This window comes from Sorghum bicolor, chromosome 5, assembly GCF_000003195.3.
Source record: "Sorghum bicolor cultivar BTx623 chromosome 5, Sorghum_bicolor_NCBIv3, whole genome shotgun sequence".
Classification (NCBI taxonomy): domain Eukaryota; kingdom Viridiplantae; phylum Streptophyta; class Magnoliopsida; order Poales; family Poaceae; genus Sorghum; species Sorghum bicolor.
In genome coordinates, this window is record NC_012874.2 from 71738568 (window position 1) to 71751370 (window position 12803).

Sequence of the window (12803 nt, forward strand, 5' to 3'; positions counted from 1 at the left end):
AGAAAAATGTTCAGAAAGCTACAAAAACTGTCTTGTGCCATTATTATTAGAGAGTATATGATGATAGGATTGCATCTGACTGGCAGCTTGTTCATGCTACAAAAACTGTAGTGGTTGCTGTCATTCTGATACTACTACTAGTACTGTATAATTAATAAGATGCATGATACACAGGGACTGAACAGTAGGATCCACATCCACACTAGCTATAGTTATATTCTGATAGATTCAGATGCAGCCCATGGGAGGTATCGATCATCGATGCATGGATGAGGATGATGGTCATTTCCTGGATGTCGGCGGTGGGCAGAAGGTGATGAGGTAGCGGCTGGCCTTGCACCGGTTGAGAGAGGTGGCGTCGTCGTAAGCGTAGCTGTAGGCCTTGGGGCAGACGGCCTTGAAGACGTGGGCGAAGATGGTGGGGCGGCACTTGTCCGGCGACGCGTAGTCCCCCGTGCAGCAGTACCTGTCCCCTCCCATGGCCCTGCAGGCGCTCCGGCACCCAGCCACCCTCCCCTCCCTGTCCCTGACCTCCAGCGCCGACGGGCAGCAGACGTTGAGGTCCGCCTGGCACCCGGCCACGCCGCAGCCGGCGCCGCCGCCCACGGGGGCCATGGACACGGGCGCGTTGAAGCCGTCCACCAGGGACACGTCGTAGAAGTGGAGCGGCGACTTTGGGGTGCCCAGCGTCATCTCCACCACCGTGGCCGGGGTGGAGCCTGGGCGGCCGTCGCAGCGGAGCACGCCGCCGCAGTCCCCCGTCGCGCACAGCCCCCGCTCGCGGCCGTCGAAGGAGCAGCCGCGCCGCGGCCACACGCGGCCGGACCACCCCAGCGGCACGTCGAAGGCCGCCTCGTCGCCGGGGGCCAGGTGGAAGCCGCCAGACTGCGGCGTCGGGTGGCCGGCGGTGCCCAGAAGCCCAGGCCAGATGGATTCCGCGCAGTTGTTCACCAAGATCAGCTGGATGTTGCCACTCCCATTATTCCCAGTACTACCTGCACCATCTGAATTAATGAACCCATCACATCATCTGACTGACCCATATATGTTAGTGTTTTTTTTCAATCAGCAAACAGCACTTTGAGCCATAGTTTATCAACAAAATACATACAGATCGATCGATCGTCGATACAGACAGCAAATTGAAATGCTCATGCATGCATTCATCTTCTTCATCAAATGAAATAATGAATGTGGTACAGTACAGTACCGTGTGCCATATATATATATATACGTACGAGTACTGGTGACTAATAACAGTGCCACTGTGACAAAAATGTTGATGAGGTGCAGCTGGGGCTTGTTGTTAGAGGCCAAGCAGGCCATGGTGGCGAATGCAACTAATATAGCTACTGTACTGTGTGGATCAGAACAGTTCAGAGAGACGGGACGACTGGATGCTACTGGTCTCTTTGAAGTGTGGTTTAGTGTGGATATGGAGATCGAGAGTCAGTAATCTCGTCATATATATGCCAGCCTCTGTGTGCTATACGTATATATGCATCTGCAAGCTTTGCTGCTATAGTTATTTGGCCTGGGGATTTGGGAAAGATGCAAATAAAAGGGCTTGTTTGGTACAGCTCAACTTCCTTAGTAAAGCTGTTTTTTTTAGAAAATAGCTTCATGAGTGACTTTCTAGATGAAGCTGAGCTGTTTTGGAGAAAGTGTTTGGCAAAATAATTTCACCAACTACTTCATGCATAGTTGAGAGAGAGAAAAATGAGGGAGAAGCTGCAATAAGCTACTTTTTTCCAGCTTTATCCAACTTATGTCTTTGTGAGAGGAGAAGAAAAACAGCTTCACCCATGAAGCTGTTTTGAAAATAAGTGTTTGGCAAAAAAAAAAAAACAGCTCACAACAGCTCAGTGATGTGAGCTGTACCAAATAGGCCCAAAAGCACTCCGGCGGCCTGGAGCTAAACTAGCAGCTAGCCGTAGCAGCAGCGGTGATCTTACTGCCTTTTGCTCTCTGCTACCTCATCTGAAGCTAGGTTGCTCTTGCTTGGAGCAACTAATAAAGTTATGATTCTGACAACATTATCATTGCAAGTGTAGTGGTTGTGCTGTCAAGCTTAATTTTGATAACATGCGTGCACTTTCCCCACAACAGGTTTGTGGCTTAATATATTTTGGTATAATCGTACTATTTGCCTCTGATCAAAATTTGATTAGATCTTAATTTACTCATAAGTATAGCAGCACATGCATGTAACACCAACACACACTGCTCTTCTGGGTAACTAATGCATAATTAATCTAGTTCAGCTTCAGTCAGCGAAAGCAAATGGGACGACTTTGATCCTGAAGTGTAGTGTAGTGTTGCTCTGCTCTGCAACTTAGGATGACTTTTTTGCTTTTCGCAAAGGGATTGCAATCTCAGGATCTATTCCTTGCTTTCGATTCGGGGTTTCTTAACTTCTTGCCTCGCCTGATATGCATGTATAGATAGATAGAGATTTGGATAATGAAAAGAATGAGTCCAACTAATTAATAAGTGGACGGACGAACACTTTCCTTCCTGGAAGGAATATCTGTCTGCTCCTCCATCTCTTTTGCTTTTCCCTTCGCCACATACTTTCGTCATGGCAATCTTGTGAAAAGTACGGGTGTTCCTTACATACATCATGAAAAGCATCATGTGTATTGTTACACCGCTTTCCACATCAGAAAAAGTGCTCCAGGCTCCTCGTCTAGTAATCATCACTAGTACCGGGTCTTGTTTAGTTTTCAAAAAATTTTGCAAAATTTTTTTAGATTCTCTATCACATCGAATCTTACGGCACATATATGAAGCATTAAATACAGACAAAAAGAAATAACTAATTGCATAGTTTACCTGTAATTTGCGAAACGAATCTTTTAAGTCTAGTTAGTCTATAATTAGACAATATTTATCAAATACAAACAAAAATACTACAGTGTCCATTTTATAATTTTTTGAACTAAACAAGGCCACAATTTATTTTCTTCGTTTCTGACACTGTTATGCATGTCACGCCACCCATGCATAATCCGTACACAGTCCCATATCTGTAACGCCCCCTGTTTTGAAGGTCATTTAAATAATAAATAAAATTTAAAATTTAATTGTTTGAGTAAACCCCAAAATAAATAATTAAGTATTTTTGTAGTTGCCCATATATTTTTTAAAATTTCAAACACCGAATAAATAATGCCCGTGTGATACTTGTGCATGATGTTTTTCAAAGTTACCCCAAAACCTCCATAAAATCCTTAGGTTTTAGCCTAGAGTTCAAGCTACTCAATAGCAGATCTAGCTCATTAACATGTACTCCTTCCATTGACAAATAAATGCACATCTCATCATTTCTTAAAGAGTCAAACCTTTTTTAGTTTAACCAAATATATACAAAAATATACAAATTATCATATGTAATATGTATAATTTGATTGAGTATAAAATATACTTATTTACAAATTAAATATTAATATTATTTGATATATTTCTGATTAAATTTAAAAAAATTTGACTCCTCAAAAAGTGAGACGTGCATTTATTTGTGGACGGAAAGAGTATATAGCTAAATGGATTAGGCCTCATAGTCCATCACTGTTGTAGCAATCAGGCTTGTGCTGGCTCAACCTTGCCTAGGACCATGCTTGAGCCTCGCTATATGCAAGCCCTCTTCCAACCCACTAGGTCGCCTGATGGGCCAATAGAAAGCTAGCCCAATTGAGAAACTTGAGCCTAAGTAGCACTGATCCTAAGCTATTCTTTCGGCCCACAAGTAGCTAGCTTGACCCAAATAGGGATGAAAACCCCTTGAAGCCTATAAAACTTCTATAAAATATGAAACTTATATACCAAAATTTTTATAAATATGAGAACTCTATTATGGGTGTAGTTTTTAGGGATTTTTGGGTCTTGTTTACTATCCTTCCTATTGGTTCTTATTCATAGATGCTTGCAACATTTATTTTTCGTAGACTTTGTGGATGGACTTGGAGATGCCCCTGGTGGAGGCGGACCCTGCTGATGAACTACACCAACACTCGGAGGCACGTATCACTACCTTCGCGATGTTGCAGTTGTCACAACACCATTATTATTAGAATTTTGTTAAGCATTACTCTGTAGATATACACTAGCGCTTTACATTTATTCATTGCTAGTATAAGATATACATGCTATTGTCTGAGCTTGTTTCACTTGATTGGAAACACTCAACTCCCTACCATCATACTTTATATATGTGCCATTGATATGTAATGATGTGATGGATGGTTTGTGATTTAGTGTGTGGAGGCTAGTGATAACCATGAGACCTTCCTTGTGAGATACTCCTTATACCCTGTAATATAGCGCATTCTAGCATTTGAAAGTTGTCTTAAAATATAAGGGACCCAAGGAACAAAAGACAATGTTTACTAAATAGAAATACATGATTCGGTATTTGCCATTGTATGAGAGAACTGAGAGTCCATCCTTTAATGATGGAGAATAGAATCAGATTTGAATAGGAAGTTAAGTGAGTGATGCATATGTCTATTGCACTCTTCCTTGTTTTGCCTAAGAATAGTTAGAATACACTATATTTTTGGACGGATGGAGTAGATGGTAGGATGTGAGGTGGGATCCTTGAATCCTGATAGGGTATGGTGGTGGTGATGGAGCTCAAGACTTTTCCTTGTTGTTTCCTTCGAGAGACACTGATTAGCCATGACAAACACGTATTGGCAAAATGTGTATAATTAGGAGTCATCATACATGCATTTTATCTATGCGCATGTGTATGGATGAAAATGGATCAAATACGGACGAATATCACTGATATTACATTTGTTTTTATATTTCTGGTTGGATTCATATTTGATAATGTCAGCCATGCCGGATAGAATACGATTAGATATCGACATCATAAATATACGATTTAAGTATGTGAATACAGATATGATATCGGATATATTTGGACTCGATACAGACGGATCTAAATCTCTCTAAGGCCTTGTTTGGATGTTGTCGTATTTACTTCAACCCATGTGTGTTGGTGTGGATTGGAGTGGAATTTAGTTCAAGTTCCACTCCAATCCACCTCAACACATGTGGATTGATGTGAATACGACTACATCCAAACAAGGCCTAAACAGATTCTATCTTGAATGTGGTTGAAAAATATCCGTACCATTTTTATCCGTACGCATGTGTGATAAGGAGTCATCATAGATGCAAATTACTTTTGGACCCAGATTTTTACTATGTTCTATAATTTTTTTTTTGATAAAAGTGCGCTAATCAAAATTTTAATTCAGATCTTATCGATGTCCAAACACAGTACATATACCTCATTTGTCACAGAAGGGAATGATCACTACTAACTAGCCAGTCCCTCTCAGGGAAACAAAAAAAATTAAGCTGAAGATTATGCCAAAAGGACCAGTAGTATTGTTCTCTAGCCAATGTAAATTGCACAAAAGTTATAAAAAAATGTAACTTGCACAAAACATTATTTATGATGAAATGGTCCATACATCTGCTTATAGCTTGTACAAAAGATTAGAAAAAGCTTGAAACTAAAACAGCACGCACAACACAAATACATGTGCGTGTTCCACCAGTTGCACTAGATCGAGCAACTAAGGATCAGCTGGATATTACAAACGAATGAATGCTATTACTAACACAGTAAGACATACAACGCAAGTAAGTAAGTACTAATGTGCAGGTGATTTGAGGTAATAGCTACAGTAAAGTGAAGGAACAGTATATATAATGCTGGTATATATAGAGTTCTGTGCTCCCAGATCCAGAGTAATAATGGTTTCAATTTATTTGGTCAGTTAGTTGTGTGTGTGTGAGAGAGAGATATCTTCATCTCGTACGTGTGTATTACCACCATCGTCTTGCAATTGTGTACTGCCTTGAGTTTCTGATGCTGATGAACCAAACAAGCGACGGCGGCTAACAGCTGACATTCTGCTGTTGATTAGTCTGCCACCACCACCGCCTGCTGTTTCCAGTTCCAAGGGACGACGAATCACTGACACAGGGCTCCGCAGCCGCTCATCATCACTACTGTACAGCTGCGGCTGATGATGATGATGATGATGATGATGAGTGTTCCAATTCCAATCCGATTCCGAGCAGCAGCTTGCGTAGAGTGTTTCCATCATCCTGAAACACTCATCGCCGTCGTCTGCTTCGTCCTGCATGCACGCACGCAGTTTGTACGGCCATCATGCATGAGAAGAAATGCATATTATTAAGTGTACACAGTTGAAGGTAATGGAGGCTTGCATTGGCTGAGTTACCATTGCAGTTGCAGGGCAGTGTGGACGAATAAGGCGGCTGATATAGCCATAAGTTTGATGATCCTCCAGCGCCACTACACACCCAAGAGCAGAGGAGGCCACAACGGAAGGATCAAACCGGATGAACGAGGGCTCTGCACTTCCAATTATTTAGATTGAACTACTATATTAGTTTGTCATGCATGCTGCATCAGGCAAATGGTAATTTTTTCGAAGCAAAAGATTTGCATATCGTCATTGCATTAAGAAGAAGAGTTTAAACATATAAACAACACACTTCTACCGAGCGCCCAATAAAATCGACCTAATAAAACAGCCGTAACTTAACCATCCTAGTAAAAGACGATATTAATGCAAAATAATTACAATGCTACTCCTAGAGAAGCTAGGATTATATATTCAGATACCGCTAGATTGATGATACCTGTGAGGGAGCGGATGAGGAGACGAATGCAGCGAGAGGGTGTAGTAGTTGTTGTGGTGTGAGGAGTAAGCAGGGGAAGGAGGAGCTGGAGGAAGGAGTAGGGAGTGACGCAGGCGAGGCGCCATTGGAGCGCCTTGAGTAGGGTGAGCTCCATGTCCTGGATCGTCGCCGGCAGGAACGAGTTGCTCATCACCTCTTCCATCTGCATGCATATAATTAATTAATTAATTAATTTTATTTGGAAGAACAATGCAAATTAATTAATTAAATAAATTGTGATAGATGCATGATTGTCGTACGTGCATGTTCGACTATGAATGCACTTCGACGACATTGTTGCTCTGCATGGATCGGATCATGCATGCATACTACACGACTGTGGCGGATGAGGCAGGACTCACGCACGGCATCATGGCATGTGCATGTGGATGCATGCATGTAATGTAATGTAATGTAACGTCGTCGTACACGTACCTGGAGATGGTGGAGTGAAGGGATATTGACCTCATCCAGCTTGCACGCAATGGACAGGCATGCCACGCTCACCAATTCAACCATCCACGCCTCCCAACACTGCACGCACCAGGACCGGTACATGGAGTACGTACATGACCACATGATATTGTATCCATCAGTTATTGCAATAATCCCTTTTTTTCCCATTAATGTTTGCTTTTTTTTTGATATATATATATATATATATATATATCTCGTCAAACAGAGATATAGATTCATCAACTGATCGAATAAAAACACAGAGGTCCTATGTATACTAATTGGCACTACGTACGCACCAGGTGGCAGTTGATGGAGAGGAATCGGTCCAGATAGTTGACTGCATTGAACACCGTCGTCACCGTCAGTCCCAACCTACCAAATGCCTGCCGATCGATTCAGAAACGCAAGTAGTACCCCCAACCATGCATTACAGTGCAAATATATATGTATAATGATGAAAAGATCTGTGTGTGAATATATAATCCGAAAAGAAAAAAAAAAGAGAGAGAGAGAGAGATATATAGTAGTAGTGCGTGATGCTTACATAGATGATGTAGTGCACTCCTCTGGAGCGAGCGGCAGACACAGTACCACTACCAGGGATGATCGCTGCTTCCGGTGGTGTGGATCCCTGCTGCTGCGGCGGCGGCAGCAGCAGATGCTCCAGGTAGCCGCCTCTGCAGGTGGGCGCATAGAAGCGCTGCCTGGCCATGTGGTCCACAAGAAGCTCCTTCAGATGATCTTCTTCCTCCACATCTCCGACGGTCGTTGCCAGTACCAGTGACGCCGCCTGCTGCTGCTGCTGCTGGCCGAGTGGAGGTGGAGGACGAGGCGGCGTGGTGGAGGAGTTGAGAGGGTCTTCGTCGCAGTAGAGAAGGCTGGCAATACTATTGTTATTCAGCATTTGGCTACTCGTCTCATCGTCGTCTTCCATATGCATGTCGATCGATCTAGTGGCTCTAGCTGCCTGATCTGCCTGACGCAGCTAGCAGCTAGCTAGCCAGCGCCGGCCTTTTGCTGGTGGCCTGCTGATCATGTGTAGACGGTGGTGTACCTAGTGTTATATGGTGGTCGATCGGGTCGGTTGCATTGGATTTGGATCGTCGGAGACGACGACTGCGCGCGGCAAATTAAGCAGCAGGAAGCTTGAGAGAAGCAAGTGGGGGAAGAGAAGTTATCCTGCTCCTGCGTACGTCGTGGATATGATGGTGGTTGCATTGCTGCCTTAAAACCCGGGAAGACCAGCCTCATGACCCACCGTACGTCCCCGAGTCCACCCTTTTGCTTTCGTGCGTGCATGGCCGGCCACCACCACAACCAGCAGTCACTATAACATACAGTCTACGATGCATGCATTCCTTTACCGTACGCGCACACAGTTTGGACTGGATTCTTTTTTACTTTGGTCCAACTAGCGCTATAGGTTTCCGTCTTTAAAATCTCTCGGAGCATCTCCAATAATAGTTTTTCTTATGCTCATTCTGTAAAAGTCCTCATTTAAAACAACGCCCTTTGTTATATTTTTTTATTCTCAAGTTGTTTCTCTATATCTTGTGCACACTCTCTATTTTTATCTACTAAGAAACTTGAAATAAAGGATGCATATATTTGAAGATTTCATATAGTAAGAAAATCTTTTTACTCTCCAGTAGTTTCGTTGTATCTCATGTGCACTCTGGAGAACCATTATTTCCGCTTTGTATCTATGCCTAGCAAGATACCCGAAATAAAAGGATTGACTAAATTTGAAATTTCACTATTGGATAGATTATTTTCACTAAAATCTCTATTGCTATCCATATTGTTGGATAGCTTTTTTCCACTAAAATCTCTATTTTAGTACGAAAGAACATAAAGAGACTCTTGAAGTTTCTCTTAGCTCTATTTTCAACTTGTTTTGGTCACCTTCTTAGTGAGAAAAGGTCTAAACAGAACCAAACACAAAATTATGGCACACCTATTCTCCAAATTGTTCTCTTTCGATAACTAGGAAATTGAGAAGCTCATGAAGGGAGCATTTTTGTCCTTTCTATCATTTCCCTTGCTACTATCATACCCACACCCGCCTCACTGGCCCTATCTGTCCCACCCATGTTGCCCTCTCCATTCGCACCGCCCTCTATCTGTCCCATCCACACCACGCTCGCTTGTCCCATCATCCACACCACGCTCGCTTTGCCCCACCCATGCCGCCTCTCACACTGGTCATCCTCTTCGTCTCATTGCTACAATAACTGACATTCACTGTTGGCTCATTACTGTCGGTTGTTTTAGAATCGACCATGGTAGAGTGTCACTATCGTTTCGTGGCTTCAACTGATAGTGATAACACAACTATCAGTGATAGGTGGACAATCACTGCAGGTTCCTAGCTTGAACCAGAAGTCATAAGCATGGTACGATCACTTTTGATTCGAGCCAAGAACCAACAGTCATAGTCCACCTATCGCTAGCTGCCGGTTTGTGGCTTTAACTGGCAATGATACCTGTTTTGCACTAAAAATACATAACTTTTCATATGAGATCAGATAAAGATAAACTTTATATAAAAATTATAGCATTTAAAAAGATCTAAAACGTTATAGTTGATAACTTTTTAATTTGAGATGATTTACAAGTCTAAATATTTGATATAAGTTCGTCTCATATCAGATTTGACATGATTAACACTGTTGAATGGAGATAAAGTCAACCTTGAAATTGTAGTACTAGATGGGATCTACAACTTTGCAGTTAAAACTTTTCATTTGAGATTTTTTTGAGTGTGAAATATACAATATAAGATTCAAAACTATGTAGTTAAAAGAATAGTGTTAACATGTGTCATGTAGCTCAGTTGGTAGGTGCGCTTAGGAAAACTATACATCACTGCCACTTGACCACTGCCGGTTCATTTTCTGGTAGTGACGAGGGATCTCAACCCAACAATGATGGTCTTTTGTGTGGTAGTGTCTTCTAGTAATATTAATACTACTAATAATATGTGATAATGATAACAATGATGATGTTGTAATATTATGGAGTGTTTTATTTAAAGAATCAATCCATTCTAGATGAGGTGGTCCCATTATGAGCTCATTCCTCAAATTTAGTGAATATATTTATTTGTCATGCTAGTAATAACTATAAACTTGTGAGGAATAAGCAATAACGAACCCTAGAATTTTACCATAGGTTATGCCGTAAAAAATCTTATACAATTCGGTTAAACCATTTTCAATATGATAAAATTATATTCCATTTTGGTAAAACCACATTCATTAAATAGCATGATAGGCCTTAAATTTGAAGATAATTATATCACAAGTGCCATAGTTAATTTGTAGAGGATAAAGAACAGAACAACTAAAAACTTGTATAGATTAAGATCAATATAGCACAATTGCCATAGTTAATATGTGTGGAGGATAAAATACAGAAAAAATAAATTAAATTGCAGTTCGGTAGTATACACGTAAGCAACAAAATAACCGCAGGTGAGCAGAAAACGGAAAAATAAAATTAAAGGACTTAGAAAACAGTTAACTAAAATTAGAGTGCAGCACACTATAATTGAACTTGCAACCTCTTGCCAAGAGCTAAAGTGCATGCACACCCTCTAGGCCACATGCTCGTCACTATCTTACATTCAGCAAATATTGTTAATAATTACGTAGATTTATTTAGTGTGAATAGACATTGCCTATCTCACGGTTCTGGCATATCTTGTTGGATCCGCCTCTGAGAATAAGGTGGTGTATGTATCAATTTATTCCATTCGATAAACCAAGGTCTTGTTTAGTTCCGAAAAGATTTCGGATTTCGGTACCGTAGCACTTTCGTTTGTTTGTGACAAATATTATCCTATTATAAACTAACTAGGATCAAAATATTTGTCTCGTGATTTTCAGCTAAACTGTGTAATTAGTTTGTGCTTTCATCTATATTTTATGCTTCATGCGTGTGCCGCAAGATTCGATGTGACGGGGAATCTTGAAAACTTTTTGCTTTTTGGGGTGAACTAAACAAGGCCCAAATAAAAGAAACAAAGAGTAGAGTGACCATGGAATGTCTCATCGCACACAGACCGGACACCCTATATTAATATCTCCATTGAGAAGTAGTTGCAGCAAATTGTTAGACCGCAGAAAAAAGGAAAATTTTTTTTGGGAGGGACAGGTTTAGACCATACGTGGTCCTTATATATTTAATTTATGCATGACTTTGAACGCATGCAAATGCATGTAGTGCATTTACTACACGGTCACGTACGTACGTATGTACGTTACGTATATGAGGTGTGTGTTGTACTAGCTAGTGCTACTGCATGCTATAGCTGATAGCTCACTCTCAGATCGGAGACCAGTGGCTGTGCTTGGCTTGAGATGCATGCATGGACGACCGGCCGGCCGGCCGGCGCCGGATCATATTATTCATATCAGCAGTGCATGTAGCAGTAATAACTTACAGAGGAAGTGTACTACATTTATATATATGTATGTATATGTATAAGTGTTGCTAGCTACAACACGTGAGCCAGCTAGCTATAGCTGGCGTACGTATGTATTTACACATACATGTTGTCATGCAGTTGTGCAATCGGCTGGCTTACGTTGAAGACTCCAGCTGTGTACGTGCCTGCCTGCCTGGCTTTAATTTATTTCGTGCGTGCAGGCATGGCAGTGGTGGCAGCCATTCTGACTGCAGCCGCCTGAAAAGGAAATAAGTTCGTAAAAAATTTCAAGATTCTCCGTTATATCGAATCTTTAGTCGCATACATAAAACATTAAATAAAGACAAAAATAAAAACTAACTGCACAGTTTACCTGTAATTTGTGAGATGAATCTTTTGAGCCTAGTTACTCCGTAATTGGACAATGTTTGTCAAATAAAAACGAAATGCTACAGTAGACAAAAATAAAATTTTTTGTAAACTAAACAAGGCCTAAACAGAGGAACATGCATCATACTGCAGTGCGTGCTGTACGTACCTAGTACTGCCATTGCAGGCAGTCAGGCAGTGTCAGGACGACCCAGTCAATCCGGCCCTAGTGCTTTGTAGTAAGGCCTTTTTGTAGTAAGGCCTTGTTTACTTCTCTAAAAAAATTTGTAAAATTTTTTAGACACATATATAGAATATTAAATATAAATAAAAATAAAAACTAATTGCACGGTTTGATCGAAATTGACGAGACGAATCTTTTAAGCCTAGTTAGTCCATGATTAGATAATATTTGTCAAATACAAACGAAAATGCTACAGTGTCGATTTCCCAAAATTTTTCGGAACTAAACAAGGCCAACTCACTCATCATCAGTGATCATAATTCATACATTCAAGTGCAATGGATGGCTCCGCGCCCGGCTAGCTACCGGCAGCGCCGGTCCTGTGATTTCCAGGGCCTATAGAGAGACCAAGAACATTGCCCCATGTATTAAACATTACAAAAATAATGATTGAAAAATGCTACTTATACTTCCAAAAAAGCACTATCCATATATACTAAATAATTTAAGTTTTTCCTAAAATTTGAAGATGCAAAGTCATTGAAGATATGATGATATAGAATTATACTCTGGAGATACTAATCTTATGCAACCATCTTTTTTCTAATATCTAACTGCTTCATTGCA

At 41.1% G+C, this 12803-nt stretch overlaps 2 protein-coding genes across 3 annotated transcripts; both read right to left on the reverse strand.

Moving 5' to 3' along the window:
• LOC8086038 (thaumatin-like protein) lies at positions 20-1497 on the reverse strand. Of its 2 annotated transcripts, none has more exons than XM_021461115.1 (2): positions 1239-1497; positions 20-995 (listed from the first exon to the last, which is right to left on the reverse strand). In XM_021461115.1, the coding sequence occupies exons 1-2, from the start codon at positions 1324-1326 to the stop codon at positions 283-285; spliced, it is 801 nt and encodes a 266-aa protein (XP_021316790.1). In that variant the 5' UTR covers positions 1327-1497; the 3' UTR covers positions 20-282. The 2 variants fall into 2 exon arrangements, with proteins under 2 accessions (XP_021316790.1, XP_002451326.1); XM_002451281.2 differs by having other exon boundaries at positions 20-1004; positions 1239-1490.
• On the reverse strand, positions 5477-8131 carry LOC8086039 (putative cyclin-D7-1). The gene is made up of 6 exons (XM_002451282.2): positions 7736-8131; positions 7488-7574; positions 7168-7266; positions 6694-6895; positions 6270-6403; positions 5477-6164 (listed from the first exon to the last, which is right to left on the reverse strand). Exons 1-6 carry the CDS (start codon positions 8129-8131, stop codon positions 5799-5801), a joined length of 1284 nt encoding a protein of 427 aa, XP_002451327.2. The 3' UTR covers positions 5477-5798.

What these genes read in the sequence shown, in the direction of transcription:
- LOC8086039 (XM_002451282.2), bottom strand. Translation starts at nt 8,131, where the DNA reads ATGCATATGGAAGACGACGATGAGACGAGTAGCCAAATGCTGAATAAC. An exon ending in GAGTGCACTACATCATCTAT is followed by an intron (nt 7,575 to 7,735) that starts GTAAGCATCACG and finishes ATCGATCGGCAG; the next exon opens with GCATTTGGTAGGTTGGGACT. An exon ending in CCTCATCCGCTCCCTCACAG is followed by an intron (nt 6,404 to 6,693) that starts GTATCATCAATC and finishes TTGGAAGTGCAG; the next exon opens with AGCCCTCGTTCATCCGGTTT.
- LOC8086038 (XM_002451281.2), bottom strand. Translation starts at nt 1,326, where the DNA reads ATGGCCTGCTTGGCCTCTAACAACAAGCCCCAGCTGCACCTCATCAAC. An exon ending in GTTATTAGTCACCAGTACTC is followed by an intron (nt 1,005 to 1,238) that starts GTACGTATATAT and finishes TCATTAATTCAG; the next exon opens with ATGGTGCAGGTAGTACTGGG.